Raw genomic sequence first — 21,551 nt, 5'->3', positions numbered from 1 at the left:
TGCTAGACCTTAGTGGTCCTTTTCCTTCATCCCTCTTCCTTCCCCTTCAACCCTTCTGCCTGAAGAAGGAGCAACTGGCTCCGAAAGCTTGGCAATTACAAGCGACTTTTGTGTGTGTTATCTGTAGCTGCTTGGTGAGTAGATTTTTTTTATCCATCCAGTTAAATAAATTTTAAATTGATGCGATTCACCAAGATTTTAGAAAATGTTCAACGTGGGTAATATTTATTAAAAAATAACTGAAATGTGTGCAGTACTCATGAAACTAAATATTAAACAGTTAAAAATTATGAGAACAATGCCAATTGAATGTGAAAATTAAGGCCGTTACCAAATGTAGTCCCAGTGCTACAAAGAAAAAAATATATTGCTGTATTGTTGTGATACAGTGAACAACCACTTATTCGATAGCATAGGGTATATTTGTATATTGCAGCACGTTCTGTGGCCGTGACGGTCTAGCGGGCATAGCAGTAGGTTGCAGATTCAATCCTGGTTATGGACAGGAATGTTTCCTCATTCCATCACTTCTGTGGTGGCCCTGGGTCCACTCAGACTGCTATCAAATGGGTACCGGAGATCTTTCCTGGGGAGTAAAGCTGGCCGGGGCACTGCACTCACCACGTGTTGCTGGTCACCCTGTCCGTCACACCATTTATGCATATGGAATATAATAGCAGTCCCGGGGCACTCTCGACTATACCCTCGCCTCTGACAAACACCCACTGTCGAGGACAGTGTACTGGTTCCTATTACTTAAGAAGTCTATGAGCCACTTACTTATCTGGGAATGTATTTCGTATGCTTGTACCTTTGTTAACAGTCTGCACTAGGTCACCGTGTCAAATGCTTTCTGGAAATCTGGAATATGGTATCTACCTGTTGCCCACCATCCATAGTTTGCAGGAATTCTGCAGCCAACCGAAGTTACGGATATTGGTCTGTACAGGATATTGGTCTGTACTTTTGTGAGTCAGTTCTTTTACCCTTCTTATATGCAAGAGCCACCTGGGTGAGAGACATGCGATAAATGCAAGTAAACGGCAAATGCCATAGAATGCTGTTTGTAAAACCGAATTGGGATTCCATCCGAACATGGCAAGCTATTTGTTTTCAGCTCTTTCAGTAAGTTATAGTCCAAAATTACTAAAAACAAACAGATGTTGTCTTTATTTCTTCAAGACAGGCTGACACTGCAATAAGCAGCTTTTTTTTGTTTCCATCTCAGGGAATAAACTAAACTCGCTGTGCGTGACTGTAGCGTATGCTACAGTCGTGCAAAGCAAGTTTAGTTTGCTCCCTTGCAAGGAGAGGTCTCCAACAGTGGGACTGACGTTGTGAAATCATCTGTTTGGTCATATAGGTTAAGTTCTCAGGTATCATAACCTGCAGCCATTTACACTAGTGGGCCCTTATTCGCGAGCAATCGACAAAAAAAAAAAAAAAAAAAAAAAAAAAAAAATCGAAATTTTATGTGATACACAATAGTGTTTAAAGAGAAGAGTTACGTAGGGTGGTTGAGTGTTGTAATGGCTAGGGTAAGGCCTTCATATACCGAAGGCTGTGGGTTTGAATATCATCAAGTGCCCTTAAATTTATTAATTTTAAATCTTCATCAAAATGAATTTGATTGTTATTTTTATTCAGTTAATTGGTTAAAATGTAATTTTTTTAAATTTCTATTCCTTTGTCACATTTTAATCATCGTATGATTTGTTTCATTTTTTCTCATTTTTTCTTTGTCATTCTTTTTCCGCTTGGAATTTTTGTGAATGTGATTTTAATTATATTTATCTATTATAATACTTTAATATATTAATATAATAGAGGGAAACATTCCACGTGGGAAAATATATCTAAAAACAAAGATGATGTGACTTACCAAATGAAAGTGCTGGCAGGTCGACAGACACACAAACGAACACAAACATACACACAAAATTCAAGCTTTCGCAACAAACTGTTGCCTCGTCAGGAAAGAGGGAAGGAGAGGGAAAGACGAAAGGATGTGGGTTTTAAGGGAGAGGGTAAGGAGTCATTCCAATCCCGGGAGCGGAAAGACTTACCTTAGGGGGGAAAAAAGGACGGGTATACACTCGCGCGCGCGCACACACACACACACACACACACACACACACACAGATATACAGACACAAGCAGACATATTTAAAGACAAAGAGTTTTTCCGCTCCTGGGATTGAAATGACTCCTTACCCTCTCCCTTAAAACCCACATCCTTTCGTCTTTCCCTCTCCTTCCCTCTTTCCTGATGAGGCAACAGTTTGTTGCGAAAGCTTGACTTTTGTGTGTATGTTTGTGTTTGTTTGTGTGTCTATCGACCTGCCAGCGCTTTCATTTGGTAAGTCACATCATCTTTGTTTTTAGATATATAATACTTAAATATTTGAAAATGACAATCTGTCAGTTAAAAAATCAAAAGACAAAATAATCTGTTTACATTGACTGTGCAGCCGTGTCAAAAATGTATTTTTCATTACAAGATGTACTTTTTTCATGGTATTTTTCATACAAACATTTAAAACATACCCTATATTTCTAATGCACTATGGACAAAATAACAATGATGAAGATTTAAATGAAAGAAGGGTATGGACAAAGAAGATAGGGTGACAAAACGGAAGAAATTAATTCGTAAACTTTATTAAAATCATGTGAACAAAGATTTCTAGTAGAAAAAGAATAAGAGGAAGAAAAATGAGAGCAAATGAAGAAGCTGATACTACGATTAAAATGGTGTGACAAATGAATATAAATAAAAAAAATTACATTTAAACCAGTTAACTTACTAAAAATAATGATCAAAGAAATTTCGATAAAAATTAAACAAAAAAAAAGTATCTGACAAGATTCGAACCCATGACCTTCTCGTGTCAAGGTCTTACCCTGCCCTTTACGCCACACAACCAGGCGATATGACACTACTATTCGATGCTACTGAGCATCGTGCAAAATTCCAAAATTATTTTCTGTATAATCGTTTAGACAGTTTCAAAAAGTCAGTCCCACTGCTGGTGTCCTCCCCTTGTTAGAATAAAAAAGGAAAATTTGGATGTAGGAAATATGTTGCATAAGGTTAGTGAAAGATTACAGACATCCTCAGGCTGCACTGAAGCAATATTGGTTATTCGTATAACATTCGTGGTCAATTTCAGAACACTAGCACAAAGTTTTTACAGCATTGTGAGGTTTTATCTTCATAGCCAAGTGGTATGGCAGGGTACTGGTTATTTCCTGTTATCTCTGTGTGGATGTGTAAGGGCCAGTCAAGTGAACATGAGGCAGGTGGGAAAAGTAAGTGAACCGTGTGTAATCACCTTTACTATTAACACATTGTCCCAGTGTGAGACAAGACAGTCAATGCCTTCGTGGGAAAATGTTTGCGGTTGCCTGCGGAACCACAATTGTACTGCATGTATTGCATGCACCTCTACAAAGCAAATTGTCATCAATGACTTCCTTCAGAGCACCAAAAGTAGGGAAATCACACGAGCAGAGACTGGGACTACGGAGGATGTGGAAGTGTTTTCTACTGTCACATTTTCATTTGACTGTCACTTGTATTTCATTTACTCACTGTAGGTGTTACTGATATTACAGGTACATGTGGTACATGTGATAGTGGAATGTGTGTTCAAAGCAGGTCGTATATCTTGTATAAATAGTTAACTACTTGTGGTTGCGTGCCTTTGAGATGCTGTTGTAAACAACAGTTGAGAGATAGAAATATTTATTGATTTATTTATCCTGGTAAGATTAGGACCAGTAGGTCCACACCGACTGAACCTGCCACTCTAAATATTTTACATTACATTAATTATGGCAAGCATAATATAGAATCCAACTTTTAGAAATTACTGTGGCATAAATAGTGGAAACGGTTATCATTATTAAATTTATGACCTACATTAGACCATTTCGATTAGTTACACAAAGGTTAATACAGTGGTTTAAAAAGGATTATAATAATGTAAAATCCTCTAAGCACTATCATTTGTAGTAGTGCATATAAGGCCAGAAAGACAGCTGTGTCAGCCCACTGGTGAGGATAAAGTGGGCCAAGTGCCACAAAGATTTGCAGTTGTTTGCAGCGTGTGATGTAGGTTTTGCCCAGATTGAAAAATGTAAGAGGTTGGAAGAACACACAGTACATAAGGACCTTGCAAAACTTGTGGACACCTAACAGTCCATTTGTAGTTACTATGTGGTTACTATACTCCATCCTTAGGACTTTGTTATTTTAAAAACACAGTCAATACCCATATTAATGCAATAGTAATAAAGATTTCCAAATGTAGTGGGATTCCTTTGAAAAAAATCACACCCGGTGTCATTGAGATGAAAACAATGTTCAAGAAAAAGACTGGAGCGCCTGCAAGATCGTCAAGGAAGGGGATACCACTGACACTATAAAGAACTTTGTTTTACAGTCACAACAACATATAAACAACTTGTCAGCTGAAAAGAAAAAAAAAAGATCTGCAACAGATGTTGCCGTATTTGAAAGTAGCGAATAGAACATTTTTCGAACAGTTAATCAGTTAAAATTATTTTGTGGTCTACAAAACTAAATGAAAGATTAAAAATAATTTAATCACAGGATAGTGTATCTGTAAAATGTTTATAACAAAAAAGCTGATAAATGCTTGAGATTTCTTTCATTGGCACTTGTTTCTCTTTTGCCAATAGCTGTAGGGCATTAGCATGTTTTGCATTTTTCAGAATAAAATATTTATTTTCACTGATAAAAGGGGGGGGACTTGAACAAATTTGCAATAGTTGTGTAACTCTTACTATAAGCAATAAATAAAAAATATTGTTGAGGTTGTTTCATTAAAATATTTTTGTAAAAAAAAATCTGAGTAACTCGGAATCAGTTTTTTGGTATGTAACTCGTTATTAATTTCACCTCTACAAATGTTCTGATGGACAGGGTGAGCAGTGATCTGTGACTAATTGCTGATGGCGCTGTAGTGTATTGGAAAGTATCATCGTAGAGTGACCATAGGACATAGGATGAATTGGACAGAATTTCTATTTGATATGATGAGTGGCAGCTTGTCCTAAATGACAAGAATTGTGTAGTGTTTGAATGCAGTATTAGTGGTGTGCTGTTTGAAAGTCACATCAATTAATTATTTTGGCATAATGCTACAAAGCGATACAGAATGGAACGAGCATTTAAGGACAGTAGTAGGGAAGGCGAATAGTCGACTTTGGTTTATTGGGCGAATTGTTGCAAAGTCTATCTCAGCTATAAAGGAGACTATGTATAGAACACTTGTGCAACCCATTCTTAAATTCTATTTGAGTGTTTGGGATCCCCGGTAGGTCATTAAAGGAAGGCATCAAAACAATTCAGAAGTATGCTGCTAAATTTGTTACCATTAGGTTCAGTCAGCATGCAATAGCTGTGGAGATGCGTCATGGTCTCAAGTGTTTGTCCCTGGAGGGAAACACTTTTGAGAAAAGTAGAGAACCAGCATTTAAAAAACTGCAGAACAATTCTAATACCATCAATGTGCATTTTGCGTAAGGACCATGAAGATAAGAGAAATTAGGGCTCTTACAGAGGTATATGGACAGTTATGTCACCTTTGCTCCGTATGTGGGTGAAACAAAAAGAAAATGGTTATTAATAGTGGTATATGATATACTCCTCCATACACCACATGGTGGCTTGCAGGGTATGTGTGCAGATGAAGATAGGAGCCATATGTGAACACTTACAGCAGTGTGAAAATATAAGTACCCTTACTTTAATTCAGACATGTGCATTCAAAGAATCAAAAAACTAATTATGCAGCTTTTATTTTTTGAGGTTCCTTGTACATTAAGTTTTTGGGATGTAAGAGTCCTGGGCAGCTTGTTCCGAATGCACACAGCAGCAACAGATGTTTAGTTTGTGACTGTATTTGTGTTAGGACACTAGATCTGGAGGATCTCGTGTCATGGATATGAAGAGATGACAGATACTGAGTTCATGATACACACTGAGGAGCCGAGGAAGTACACATGGTGTAAGGTGGTAGAGTAAGTTGTCTGTCTAAAACCGTCCTAACTGGACAAATGAAGCACTGTCATGGTCAAATAGATGGATGTTGCAAATGCAAACTGACAGTGTTGTGTGAAATTGGAGGTCTTTCTGGGTGCCAGTTGTTAAAATCTGCCGCTATGACTGGGAAAAAATATTCTCTAGACCTGAAAATGACCTCAATTCTCTCCTCGTTGGTCAAAGCCATCTTCAGTTACTTGCAGCAAAAACAGTGCTGTAACTTTTGAACCATAACAGCTACTTTGACTCTATTTACAGGACTGAACTTGTCAGAAAATGCTGATGTAATTTAATATATCGCACAACCCCCATTCCATTTAAAAAATTTGATTCAGATGCAAGATGGCCTATTTGAAGATGGCGCCCATGTTCGGTACATGCTGGAAAACGTGGACTACCTCACCCATAGTTTACTGGAATATTCAGGTTTCACCATTCCCGCAGAGTTTCTGACATAACAGGTGTACTGCGACTTTTGACTGACTCTAGAGTGTCACAGTAAGGGCGATTAGTGAGTTTACTGTGTTAGACGATTTTGAGTTCTGTACAGCCATGCAGCATTCTACCTCCCACGCCATAACACATGGACAGCCAAGACAATCACGTTGGACAGTGTTCCCGGGTGCTTTACGTTCCTTCATATGATGAGAGGTGGGAGCACGAACTCTTAGATCAATTTTATTAACAGGAAAGTATTATAGATACAAAGGAGACAGCCGTAACCACATCAGAGGGAGCAGCTGTCAAACATTAGCAGCAATTGATAGACTGGCAGAACAAAACATAGTGCTCTTAGGTACATCATCTCCATCAGTCACTGCAGTTACTTAGAGCAATCAGGTTTATGCTATCATTGGAGGCTGTAGGTTCTAGAAAGAAATACGGGTAATGTATTTGCAGTTGTGAATATGACTACCAAAAGCTGTATGTTGGAATGATGACAATGAAAATTTGTGCTGGACTGTGACTCGAATTTGGGATTTCCCGCTTTATGCGAGCGGTCACCTTATCCGCTACAGCCATCTGAGCACAAGTCACAGCCAGACCCAAACTTCCATATGTCATTGTCCGTGTGTCACAACCTGCACGTGTACATTACGTATTATCCCATCTGAGAAGAACATATTAATATAGAGTCGAGGGCCTGTTATTGTCAGATAAATACGAAATAGCAGTGCCTGTGTTATTAAGAAGTTCTGTGCGGTGTCCCTTCGGACAAGTGTGTGTGTACAAAGGAACATTGTGTAAAATTTCTTAATAATATAATAATTTTGTATTTTGTTTAGAAAGAGAGATAAAACAGAATTTGAGCCAGCCAGGCCCTTAGATATGGAGAATGGAAAAGAAAATGGTTATATGATGATCAGTTTGGCTTGAGGAAAGGTAAAAGGACCAGAAAGGCAATTCTGACTTTGTGTGTGTGTTAGTGGAAGTGAGGTATTAAAAAAAAATCAAGACACATAAAAGTGTTAGACATTGTAAAGTGGTGTGAGTGTTAAAAATTCTCAAGAGAACAATATGTTACAAATTCTCAGCAAAACAGATGTAAGCTGTGGGGAGAAATGGGTAATATACAAAATGTATAAGAACCAAGAAGGGGGGAAAAAAAAAGAGTGGAAGATTGAGTAAAAGTGATTGCATTAGAAAGGGCATAAGATGGGGCTGCACTCTTTCGTCCAGCTGCAGTTTGATCTATACTTTGAAGAAGCAGGTACTGTCATGAAAGAAAGGTTGAGAAGAAGGGTTAAAATTCAAGATAAGATTCGCTGATGACATTACCATTCTCATTGAAAGTGAAGAAGAGAACTAGCTGAATGAAATGAATTGTCTAATGAGCACAATCAATGGATTGGAGTAAACCAAAGAAAGACAACAGTATTAAGAAGTAACAGAAATGAGGGCAGCATCAAAACTGGGGACCACAAAGTAGATGAAGTTAAGGAATTGTGTTACCTATGATGCAGAATAACACGTGATGGATGAAGCAAAGAAAATACCAAAAGCAGACCACCACAACCAGAAAACCATTCTGGCCAAAAGAAGTTTACTTTCATCAAACATTGTTTTTAATTTCAGAAAAATTTCTGATAGTGTACATTCGGTGCGTTGTATGGAAGCGAATTGTGAACTATAGGGCTTGAGAGAGCTGAAGAGACCAAAAACTGTAGTACAAGTCAGAGGTTGTAATGTGTCCAGCAAATGATAGAAGGGTTTAGTTGCAAGTGCTATTGCGAGATGAAGAGGTTGCCACAAGAGAGGAAATAAGTTAATGGAGATGAGTTTGAAAAACAATCCTGTAATGTTCAAATACAGCATTAGTTATGTGTCGTTTGACATAGTCATGTCAATTAAAAATCTAAGTATAATGTTGCAAATCACCATATACTGGTGATGCTGAATTGCAGATAGGCACCACAAAAGGAGAGTGAGCTTTTGGCCAACAAGGCCTTTGTTGGAAATGGACAACACACTCACAAGTGCAACTCGCACTCACTTGACAACAGTCTCTGGCTGCTGAAACCAGACTGTGAGCAGTGGCGCATGATGGGAGAAGCAACCAGGTGGTGGGGGAAAGGTGGAGGCTGGGGCGGAGAGGGGTAGGGATGGCAGTGTAGGGGTGGGGGACGGTAAAGTGCTGCTTGTGGCAGCATACAGGGAGGAGGTGGAGAGAGGGTAGGCAGCCAGGTGTAGTCAGGAGGTTAGACAGAGGGCGGGAGGGGTTAGCAGAAAAGGAGAAAAGTAAAAAGACTGTGGGTGTGTTGGTGGAGTTGATGACTGAGGTCGTGCTGAAATGGGAACAGAGAAGGGGCTAGTTGGGTAAGGACAGTGACTAACGAAGGCTGAGGCCAGGAGAGTTACGGATTTTCCATCGTAATATTCCAAAACAGTATGAAGTGACCAAACCCATAAAGACAGTAGTAGGAAAGGGGAGTGATTGATTTTGATTTATTGAGAGAATTTTACAAATGTGTAGCTCATGTATAAAGGAGACGACACATGGAACACTAGTGTAATCCATACTTGAATACTGCTGGAGTGTTAGGAATCACTAGGCAGGGAAAGACATCAAGGCATTTCATAAGTGTCCTGCTTGATTTGTTACTGGTAAGCTCAATTGATACAAAAGTTTTATTAAGAAAGACATCTAAACTGAGTTGCATAGTAGAATCAGATAATTAACTGCTTCAGTTGTAAATATTTTTATTAGTTCAAAACCAAGACCGGTTTTGGGCAATTACCAGCCCATCCCTGAGGTGTACAAGAACTGTGGGGCACATGGCCACTGTACAGTGCGAATACTCAATCAGGTAACAGCTGCACATGAAGCTAAGGTATGGAGTATTTACAGCTGAAGTGATTGATTATCTGATTTTATGATATATGAGTACCTGCTGAGAGAATATAGAAAAATTAGTATTTTCAGCTGACTGCCGGACAATTTCGTGAATGTAGCATATGGACTGCAAAGACAAGGTGAGAAATTATGTCTTGTATGGAGGCATATAGACAGTCAGTGTTTTTTCCTCAGTCCATTTGCGAGTGGAGCAGGAAAGGAAATGAGTAGAAAGCTACCATCTGCCATACACTTGACGGTGGCTTGTGGAGTATGCATGTAAATGTAGATGAAAGTTGTGGTAGGGTGTATGAAGCCAATCAGAAGACTGATTACTCAAAAGTAAAAAAGGTCTTCACATTCATTTATACTATTTATTTTTTAAATTTACTAATTTTATTTATTTATTTATTTTTGCTTTTTCATTCATTTCCATGTATTCATAGCTACCCAAAATCTTTGATGCATATAGCACTGTCATTGTTCAGTTAGGTATATGTGGAAGCTATGTCTTACACTGAGCAATATTCTTAAATTTTCTGTTTTTTTTTTTTTTTTTTTTTTTTTTTTTTAATGTAACTTTTGCTTTGTTTTCCTGATGATTTGTTGTGTAGAGAAATATATAAATATCTTTTATTTTTCAGTGTGCAGGCATTGACCCAAGAGCAGCTAAAGCAAATTGCAACAGTTTTACAACAGCAGCACCTGGATTCGGCACCTCGCACCAAAAATGTTGTTTACGATGCAGAGACCAATACTCGTATCATCTACAGGTAATTTGATTCTTTAAATATTCTGTTCAAAAATTCTGTTAGTTCAATGATGTAGGTTCATTGCCTGGAAGCTTTCTCAAGCCTTCTTTGACTTTTATAGGGTGGTGTATCCGGAGGACCTGGACTTGTGCGAACCCAACTCTCCACCTTCAGGAGATACTGCTCCGCGCCGCTTGCAAGGCATTGGTGTGTCACATTCAGTGCAGGGAAACATTACTCTATCGAAGGCCATTGTTGACAATGGGAGGCTGCAGCAGGTGACAGCACTGCGAGGTCGTGGTAGTGGACGCAGAGGCCGGCTCCCGGGCAGCCGCAACAAACGTCCTGCCGACTCAACTGGACTGGGAGAAATCAGGGTGATTCATGATGAGGCCGAGGAGGCAGCCCGTGTGAGTACATATTTGTGCTTTTCTTTTAAATCAAGACATTATAAGATTACTCTCAAAGCTTTTCATACTCTACTTATACGAGTATCAAAACTGTATCTCCTATTTGCAGGCATGGTTACATGTTGTAAGAGAATACCAGAGTACTGTTCAGTTGAATTTTACGACAGAACTTGCCTCAGCCTCCCTTGCCAATATCTGGTAGCTATTTACAGACAGATATCTGCTCTCCCTTATGTAAACAGCATGTGGTATCTAATTCAGAATTTCATACAGTAACAACCAACCCTAATTACATCACACAAAAGTGAATACTCATACACAAAAAGCAAGCTACAATTACACACGTGTTCCTGGGAACGAAGTTAAGAAGAATCACTTCCATAACATCTTTTTCTTTTCTTTTCTTCTCTCTCTCTCTCTCTCTCTCTCTCTCTCTCTCTCTCTCTCTCTCTCTTTTTTTTTAAGGGGGTGGGGGTCAGGTTCGGGAAAAGAAATACTCAAACTTGGTTTCTTGAATAGGCCCAAAATACCTTGTTAATAATACAATTATCAAAATTTTACAGTTGTGAGAAATGTAACTAGGTGCCCTGAAATTTCTTTAAACAGTCATTACCAGCATGCACTCTTCAAATGGTATTTATTTGATTTCTATTGATGTGTCCCTCAGAGAATGTCAATACAAGTGGTATTCTACTCAAAACAGTCAGGAGACCATACAAGAATTATGAGCTGGATTACCGTCATTAAGTACAAATCCTAGAGAATTCAGCAAGGTTTGGCTGCAGGAATATTACAGAACCAGCTGCTGCAATTATTATTGTACACATTAGTTTCTAGATTGGTGTATAAGTTCATAGCGTTTTTCCACAAGTTTGTTAAACACAACAGATACATATAACAGACACATCAGTCATCAGTAATATAATCTCCTTCGCTATTTAAAACAGTCTGCCTGTGCTGGGGTGACTTTTTGGATCTGTGACTGTAAAAATCACATTGTTTTGAGACGAAGAATTTGTCAAGCGATGTTCAGAGTGCATTTTCATTTGGAAAGGAAGTTCCTCGAAGGCTGTTCAATAGAGAGCAGAATGCGTGAAATCGGAGGGCACAAGATCAGTTGAGTAGGGTGGCTGCAGAAAGACTTCCCAACCCAACTGCTGTATAGTGATTTTTGTCAGTCTACCAGAATGCAGGCAGGCATTATCATGGAGTAGGATTACTTCAGACAATCTTCCTGGTCATTCTTCTAGGACTGTGTCTGCAAGACATTTCAGTTGGTGATAGTAAATGTCAGCAGTGATGGTTAAACCTCAGGGAAACAATTCGTAGTACACCACGCTGTTGCTGTTCCACCAGTTGTATAACATTATTCTTGTGGATGAGTGCAGGTCTTTGTACGTGGAGTTGCTGCTTCTGCTTTGTTTGGGCCCGATCAATCCTTTCTTTTCTGTATGTTTGCATAAAGGCACCATTTCTCGCCACCAGTAATGATACAGGATGGGTACGGTCAATGTTGTTCACAAGCCAATTGATGAAAAGCAAACAGAGCGGTACATAGGACCACCCACTGATTTTTGTGATTTTTGCTTGGAGCACATAGCACTCATACATCTGGTTTTCGAGCCTTCCCCATCGCACACAAATGTCGCACGATGGTGAAATGATCACAGTTCTGCCCGTTCTAGAGTACAACGATGTGAATCATTGTGGGTTAATGCACTTAAACGATCTTCATCAAACCGCAAAGGTCTTCCTGAGTGTGGAAAGTCACTAATGGCTGTGTTCTGTTCAGTGGCATTATCCCCACATATGGCGCAAATTTGTCTGGCTGCTTCTGTTGAACTCGGACAGAAGAATGCGTTAGAAATATTAAGATTTCTCCACTTGGGTGCTCCATTTTCTAGCATCTGCAGCTCCCCTCACTATCCTCAGATGACAAAATGACAACTCAAATAAAAAATGACCATCAGTAAACAAACCCATAGGAACTAGAATACCAACATGCAAAACAAAATGCTGTGAATTAATGCACTAAGCTAATCTTCCCATATTCCATTTGAAACAAAAACTCTCATAATTGAGGTAAAACCATCGACTAAGAACTGCACTACAGCTGTTTCTGTCGTGTGTAAGATATTGAAAATTTCACATGTTATTAAGAAACCAAAATAAAACTTCATTTAATAGTTCATAGTCTTCTCAGAAGTGCTTAAACAGTCCAAATACTTATCCTGATTCCTATTTCACTGAGGCTCTCTCTAAGGGAGCCCATCATCATCTCAGAAAATGAGCTCTTCCAACTTTATGCTACGGGGCAAGGGTGTTCCCAGGCTCGTCGAGCTATATTATGTGCATTCCGCACATATATGAACCACTCGGCTACCTTTGCTAGCAGTATCTCGACCAGGGCAGTATAATCGCATAGACTTCAGGACAGATGTCTCGACTGCATGTGCGTAAGCTGTTTGCCCCCTGGTGGTCATTGCAGCTGGAACAGCGTAGCTTAGATGGCAGAGTATGTTTTGGGTCAAATTTAATAACGAGTTGAGCTTATCTTCACAGTGGTGATGTCATTCACACAACATTGTTTTCAAGTTGTTTTTGGTTTCTGCATGTTATTGAATGAGAATGAACAACTGTTCATTGTCAAATATGTAGCCAATCAGTTTGAAATATGGCATTGTGTGGCTCTCCCGCCACCTGACACTGTCTACCAATCCAACAGCAGAAGCTGCCCTTGGCATACAACAACACTGAGCTTCTTCCTAGGTTGGCAGAACACGGACCCAAAGTGCTTTAGACTGCGGAAGTAGTGTGGGTACTGCAGCCCTGGAAAACACATTTTCTTTCACCTAACAGCTCATTTTGCTGTCCTTCATTTCTTGTAGAAAGACCTGCAAGCTGGCAATAAAATTACATTCAATCAGTTACCGAAATAGTAAATTTCAGACTTTATGGGATGCTGTTTGAGGAAGTGGGCAATTTATGGATTTAACTATTCTGAATGTGCACCACAACTATACCTAATTATTTCAGAATAAAAGTCATTCATCAGTTGCACAATTTAAGAAATTTATTTATCCTTATAGATATCAACAGATTGAATTGTCATCTTCAGAAACCTACAAAATTTGGGATATTATATCACTAGAACTTGGCCATGCATGTATGTAAAGTATGTTGTTGTTGTTGTTGTTGTTGTTGTGGTCTTCAGTCCTGAGACTGGTTTGATGCAGCTCTCCACACTACTCATGTAAAGTATAAGAAGTGTATAACAAAAGCTTACTTAATATTATGTTATAGTTTATGTCAGTATCTTCATCACAGAAGCATTATGCCAAGAAAAAGTGTGCATATTGTACGTGATAATTGTAAACAGAGATTGATAACTTAGAGTAGAGTGAATGGATAACATTTATGTACACAGTTAAGTTGGGATAGCAGCAAGGGAAATTAACTGTGTGCAGAAATGTGATTCATTCACTGTTAATTAACACTCTTGTTTACAGTTGTCACATAAAATATTGACTAGGTACATAAATGTTATTCAGTTGCTGTAAATTATCAGTTTGTGTTTACATTTGTGATGTAAAGCGTGCACTTTATGACATGTCACAGGATTATGCTTCTTTGATCAAGACATTGATATATACTAAACCAATATTAAGTAAATTTTTGTTACAAACTAATTATTATTTACATACATGTGTAGTCAAGTTGTAATGATTTCCATACCCCAAATTTTGTAGACTAATGAAGATGACAGATCAAGCTATTGAAACAGGTAAAATGAAAAAAATTCCCTAACTCTACACCTGCAATCTGAATTTTATTCTGAAAAAATATACCACAGTTTCTGAGGAAAGAACAGCTATGAATAGAATGATATCTACATCTACATACATAATCCGCAATCCACCATACGGTGCGTGGCGGAGAGTACCTTGTACCACAACTAGCCTCTTCTCTCCCTGTTCCACTTCCAAACAGAACGAGGGAAAAATGATTGCCTATATGCCTCTGTACGAGCCCTAATCTCTCTTATCTTATCTTTGTGGTCTTTCCGCGAAATGTAAGTTGGCGGCAGTAAAATTGTACTGTAGTCAGCCTCAAAAGCTGGTTCTCTAAATTTCCTCAGTAGCGATTCACGAAAAGAACGCCTCCTTTCCTCTAGAGACTCCCACTCGAGTTCCTGAAGCATTTCTGTAACACTCGCGTGATGATCAAACCTACCAGTAACAAATCTAGCAGCCCGCCTCTGAATTGCTTCTATGTCCTCCCTCAATCCGACCTGATAGGGATCCCAAACGCTCGAGCAGTACTCAAGAATAGGTCATATTAGTGTTTTATAAGTGGCCTCCTTTACAGATGAACCACATCTTTCCAAAATTCTACCAATGAACCGAAGACGACTATCCGCCTTCCCCACAACTGCCATTACATGCTTGTCCCACTTCATATCGCTCTGCAATGTTACGCCCAAATACTTAATCGATGTGACTGTGTCAAGCCCTACACTACTAATGGAGTATTAAAACATTACAGGATTCTTTTTCCTATTCATCTGCATTAATTTACATTTATCTATATTTAGAGTTAGCTGCCATTCTTTACACCAATCACAAATCATGTCCAAGTCATCTTGTATCTTCCTACAGTCACTCATCAACGACACCTTCCCGTACACCACAGCATCATCAGCAAACAGCCGCACATTGCTATCCACCCTATGCAAAAGATAATTTATTTTGATAGAAAACAACAGCGGACCTACCACACTTCCCTGGGGCACTCCAGATGATACCCTCACCTGCGATGAACACTCACCATCGGGGACAACGTACTGGGTTCTATTACTTAAGAAGTATTCGAGCCACTCACATACTTGGGAACCAATCCCATATGCTAGTACCTTAGTTAGGAGTCTGCAGTGGGGCACCGAGTCAAACGCTTTCCGGAAGTCAAGGAATATGGCATTCGTCTGATACCCTTCATCCATGGTTCGCAAGATATCATGTGAAAAAAGGGCAAGTTGCGTTTCGCAGGAGCGATGATTTCTAAAGCCGTGCTGATGCATGGACAGCAATTTCTCTGTCTCGAGGAAATTCATTATATTTGAACTGAGAATATGTTCGAGAATCCTGCAACAAATCGATGTTAAGGATATTGGTCTGTAATTTTGAGGATCCGTCCTTCTACCCTTCTTATATACAGGCGTCACCTGCACTTTTTACTAGTCACTTGGGACTTTACGTTGGGCAAGAGGTTCGTGATAAATGCAAGCTAAGTAAGGAGCCAATGCAATAGAGTACTCTCTGTAAAACCAAATTGGAATCCCATCAGGACCTGGCAATTTATTTATTTTCAACCCATTCAGCTGCTTCACAACCCCAGGGATGTCTATCACTATGTCCTCCATACAGGAATCTGTACGTGACTCGGACGGCAGTATGTTTGTACAATCCTCCTGCGTGAAAGATTTCTCAAATGCTAAATTTAAAATTTCAGCTTTCGTTTCGCTGTCTTCTGTTGCCAGGCCAGACTGATCAGTGAGTGACTGGATGGAAGCCTTTGACCCGCTTACCGATTTTACGTAAGACCAGAATTTCCTTGGGTTTTCAGCGAGATCTTTTGCTAAGATATGACGGTGGTAGTGGTTGAATGCTTCACGCATTGCTCTTTTTACAGCAGCATGAATCTCTACTAACTTTTGCCTGTCCTCATTCTCCCGATCTTTCTTGTACCGCGAGTGCAACTGCCCTTGCTTCCTGAGCATTCTCCGAATTGCACTCTTAAACCACCGTGGGTCTTTTCCGTCCGTAACCCACTTTTTCGGCACACACTTGTCCAATGCGTGATTTACAATGTGTTTAAAATTTGATCATAATTCTTCCACATCCACCATACCGGAAGTAAATGAAGTTGATTCATTTTCTAAGTGGGATACTAACAACTGCTTATCTGCTGTTTCTAGTAAGAATACTCTCCTAGCCTTCTTGACCGACTTTTTGACGTTCGTAACCATAGTCGTAATGACAACATCATGATCACTAATCCCTGTCTCAACACTGACACCGTCGATGAGGTCTGGTCTGTTCGTGGCTACCAGATCTAAAATATTTCCATTAGCTTTGGGTGTCGATTTAGCTGCTCAAGAAAGTTTTCGGATAATGTGTTCAAAAGTAATTCACATGACGGCTTGTCTGTACCACCTGTAATGAATCCATAGACATCTCAGTCTATACTAGGTAGGTTGAAGTCGCCTCTAGCATGATCCAGTTATAGACTCCCTTTGAGTGATTCTAGAACTGTCACGGTGGAACCTGGTAGCTGGTAATAACACTCCACAATTAACTTTGTATCCCCTAGCCCTGTTAAACGTGTCCAGATAACTTCGCAATCACACTCTACTTCGACCTCAGTAGACACAATATATTTGTCAACTGCAATGAAGACACCACCACCACCTACGGTGTCTAATCTGTCTTTCCGATACCCATTCCAACCTTCACTAAATATTTCAGAACTTCCTATCTCAGGGTTCAGCCAGGTCTCAGTCCCGAGAATAATTTGCGCGCCACACGCTTCCTGGAGGGCAGTAAATTCAGGAACTTTATTCCGAACACTCTGAAAATTTACTGCTAATATCTTGATAGCTGAAGTGTCTTTACACTGAGTGCGTCCTGATTTCCCTGCCTGCACGTCGACTGGTGAGTGTTCATCAGGGCACCTCGCACTCCTACCTAGCCTTAAAAAAAAAAAAAAAAACCATGTGCACGCCACAAGTACTCTGCTACCCTAGTAGCCACTTTCTTTGTCTAGTGCACCCCTGACCTATCTAGGGGCGTCCTACAATTCCCCATCCAATAGTGCAAGTCTAGAAATCTGCAGCCAAGACCGTCACAGAGTCGACAAAGTCTCTGGTTGAGACCCTCCACTCGGCTCCAAACCAAAGGACCCCGATCCACTCTGGGAACGATGCTGAAAATAGAGAGCTCTGCTCGCACCCCGCGTGCGAGGCCAGCGGTCTTCACCAAATCTGCCAGCCGCCCGTACGAACTGAGGATCGCCTCAGGACCCGAGCGACAGGCATCATTGGTGCCGACGTGAGCAACTACTTGCAGACAACTGCACCCCGTACGCTTGATAGCCACAGGCAAGGCCGCCTCCACATCTCGGATGAGGTCCTCCGGCAGACAAACCGAGTGCACGTTGTATTTCTTTCCAGCCCTGTACGCTATTTCCCTAAGGGGCTCCATCACCCGCCTAACGTTGGAGTTCCCAATAACCAGCAAGCCTTTGCCCCCGTGTGCCTGCTCGGGCCCTGCTGAAGGAGCGGCCACCTGCCCACTGACAGGACGAACGGGCGAGGCCAGCCGGGCAGCCTCGAGCAACGCGAACGCGTTGCGATCTGCCACTCACCCTGAGGTGAGGGCGGCCCCAACGCGCCGGGTACACTAGAAGATGCCTCGGCGGCTGAGTCAGCGGACGCAGCAAGCGACACCTGGGGTGTCTCAAGCGACACGCCAGACCCTCCTCCGTCGCTGCACCTCGAGGCAGCAGCCTGAAGGCGACTGACCGTGGCCGACAGCATGCTCAGCTGCTCGCAAACCGCGGCCAGTTCCTCCTGTGCTTGTACACGGCACACACAAACCCTATCCATCCTATTACTAATATCTAACGACTCCTCGAATTTATACTCTAAACACTTGGAAAGAAATTAAGAATCAAACTACAAAACAAATATGAAAGCTAAATATGCGACTCGCTACTGCACTGCTGCTGCACTGATATTTCACCAGCGGCTGCTCAAGGCTCTAACTAAACAATGAAAACTCCAGGTTGGAATATCAACAGTTGTGATAAGGATAGATTGCTAGTCACCATAAAGATGATACATTGAATTGCAGATAGGCACAGACGAAAAGGCTGTTACATACTAAGCTTTTGACCAAAGCCTTCTTCAGAACAGAAAGGAAAAACACACACACACACACACACGCACACGCACGCACACACACATACTAGCACAAGCAGGCACACCTCACACATACATGACGACTATCTCCTTGTAGGCAGCAGTTGGCCAGGCCTAAGATTTAATTCATGAGTTGTGTTTTAATTTTACTTTTATTTCTGCTTGAACGTTTCTCAACTTCCTCCTAAACGTGTTACATCATTGATACTAGGCAGGTGGAGCCACTCATGTGTTAACAGTGAACAATTTAGCTGAGATGCCTTTTTTCTTTATTGAACCTGCTCATTTTTATTTTCTTTATAGCATCATATGCTCCATATCTGTGAATATGTCTGCTTCACTCAGAGATGCAGAAAAAGTCCTTCATTCAAATTTATATAATTTATTTTTGTCATAGAAAGCAGTGACTTTTTCTCTGATGAAAAATATGCATATGAATGAACAATCAAACCTAACACTCAGTGATTCCTGCTGCTGAGTGGGGAGGTGTATGAGATATTACATTGACCCTGACAGCAGTAGCAATCTAAGATTTTTTTGTAATTATTATTATCAGTTTAGTAGAACTTATTTACTTACCATTTGAGAGTTAGATTTGATCAGTTTAACTATATACATAATTTTTGTTCAAAGAAGTTGTTGACACAGGCATTCACTCATGATAACATATGATAATAATCTTAAGTACAAGTTTATATGCCAACTAGCTCCACAGATGATGAAAAGATTGATTCTACAAGTGCAAGAAATTTGTGGATGGAAGAGATTAATCCAGGCTACCAGTTGTTGTTGTTGTTGTTGTTGTTGTTGTTGTTGTCGTCGTCTTCAGTCCTGAGACTGGTTTGATGCAGCTCTCCATGCTACTCTATCCTGTGCAAGCTTCTTCATCTCCCAGTACCTACTGCAACCTACATCCTTCTGAATCTGTTTAGTGTATTCATCTCTTGGTCTCCCTCTACGATTTTTACCCTCCACACTGCCCTCCAGTACTTAATTGGTGATCCCTTGATGCCTCAGAACATGTCCTACCAACCGATCCCTTCTTCTAGTCAAGTTGTGCCACAAACTCCTCTTCTCCCCAATCCTATTCAATACCTCCACATTAGTTACGTGATCTACCCACCTTATCTTCAGCATTCTTCTGTAGCACCACATTTCGAAAGCTTCTATTCTCTTCTTGCCCAAACTAGTTATCATCCATGTTTCACTTCCATACATGGCTACGCTCCATACAAATACTTTCAGAAACGACTTCCTGACACTTAAATCAATACTCCATGTTAACAAATTTCTCTTCTTCAGAAATGCTTTCCTTGCCATTGCCAGTCTACATTTGATATCCAGACTACCAGTTACTGTGTCACTGGTAGTACTGCAGACTACCAGTAACACAGTTAATTGAGAGAGAAATGAAGTTACGTTCTGGTCATTCATTAATTCACCACCAACTGACAACAACACAATTACACAACTCTACAATACACTGTCACTACAGACTGCAGCAAGATGCCACATTTACCAATCCAGTCCCTTTCCCACCAACACTACGAAGATCACAGACATCACCATGCTTAAAAAAAAAAAATACACTTCTCAGCCTTTATTTGAGAGAATTTATTTTACATAAAAGCTCATATAACAACTGCAAATACGTACTCCTTTAATAAATCACAAATAACTCCCCTTTATAACCATGAGCTCAGCAAAATTATCTTATCTGCTCACGTAAAGAGAACACCACAGGAAATTCTGAAAAGCAAACAGCAGTGGGGGAAGTTTCCTTACCCAGTAGAAAGCTACAGCTGCTGCACAGGATAACTAATGATCAGTTTTCAGTGTAGAACAGTGTATAGAGATTTACGTGGATTCAGCCCATATGTGCTTTGCGTGTGAGTGGTATTAGTAACTCATATCTGCACACCGTGTAGTGTTAATGCACTTTATGGTAAATAAACAACCCCCTGGGCATGTGTACGAGCTGCGTCACCAGTGGTTCGTAAGAGGCTCTGCAGCAACTCAGTATAATTTGTGAAACACTCTGTAGTGACCCCTTGTGAGAAAGTGGGGTAGATCAGAGTAGGGAATCACCTGCTAACTCTATAGTTTGCAGAGCTTTGAAGAGGGAATGCCATGACCACAACCCAGCAACGTACCTTCCCTCAGTTTTATACAATTAAAAACACTATTTTTAATAACCTGTGATTTTTTTTTCATTCTGTGAAATGCGAATCTATTAGTCCTAGAAATAAAGGAATATGACCTTTTTGTAAGAAACTCAATGTAGTTTAATTTTGTACAGAGAAACATTTTTGCTAGATGCCAGGGTTTCCATTTTATTCAAGAAAAACATAAAAAGTAATCTTTAAATGCCCCTGCCCCCACCTCCCATGCTCGCACCCCACAAGTGAGGACATTTAGTATGTTGTTCATTACACTTGGTCCTTATCACTGTACTGTGGCTACACAATGTTATCTCCTCGATTCTCCTTCACTGACTGAACAATGATTACCAACCTGTGTATACTCAGGTATGTGTGTGTTTCGTTTATACTTGAATAGATTTCTTATGTCTTGTTTCGTAATTTTGCTATATTTTGTTAAACAAGATGTACCTGTGTTTGTTAGGTCTGAAGATGGTCGCTATCTTAATCTCTAACTGTGATAAAAAAAAATGCAATCTTTCTTATCTTTTTCCTGGTTTTATTTTCTTTTTTTGGATCTAAAACTATTGTTTCTTGATGCATATGAAGATACTGGCCAACTTACTGTCTTGTAATGTGAATTTTTGCATTTATAGAGAATAGTTTTTGTATAATTAATGTATTTTGTTAAGTGAAATGGTAAATCAGTTTCTCATAACTGAGCTGTTTCTCCCCAATTAGTGTGTATGGCTTCTGGATGCTTAAATTTAACAATAATATTAGGAAAAGGATACTGATAGATTGCTACTCACCGTAAAGATGGGCATTGAGTTGCAGACAGGCACAACATAAAGACTGTTACA

The 21,551-nt window shown here is 40.0% G+C and overlaps 1 protein-coding gene across 1 annotated transcript in view; it reads left to right on the top strand.

Moving 5' to 3' along the window:
- The window catches only part of LOC126210250 (uncharacterized), a 137,501-nt gene that overhangs the window by 43,815 nt on the left and 72,135 nt on the right, over nucleotides 1-21,551 (top strand). The window contains exons 4-5 of the mRNA XM_049939441.1: nucleotides 10,052-10,180; nucleotides 10,281-10,569. Coding sequence (XP_049795398.1) covers nucleotides 10,052-10,180; nucleotides 10,281-10,569 — 418 coding nt within the window. The remainder of the gene's footprint in view (nucleotides 1-10,051; nucleotides 10,181-10,280; nucleotides 10,570-21,551) is intronic.

Source organism: Schistocerca nitens, chromosome 10 (genome assembly GCF_023898315.1).
Source record: "Schistocerca nitens isolate TAMUIC-IGC-003100 chromosome 10, iqSchNite1.1, whole genome shotgun sequence".
NCBI lineage: Eukaryota > Metazoa > Arthropoda > Insecta > Orthoptera > Acrididae > Schistocerca > Schistocerca nitens.
Note: the sequence above shows the minus strand (reverse complement) of the source record. Positions and strands in the feature narration are given on the sequence as shown.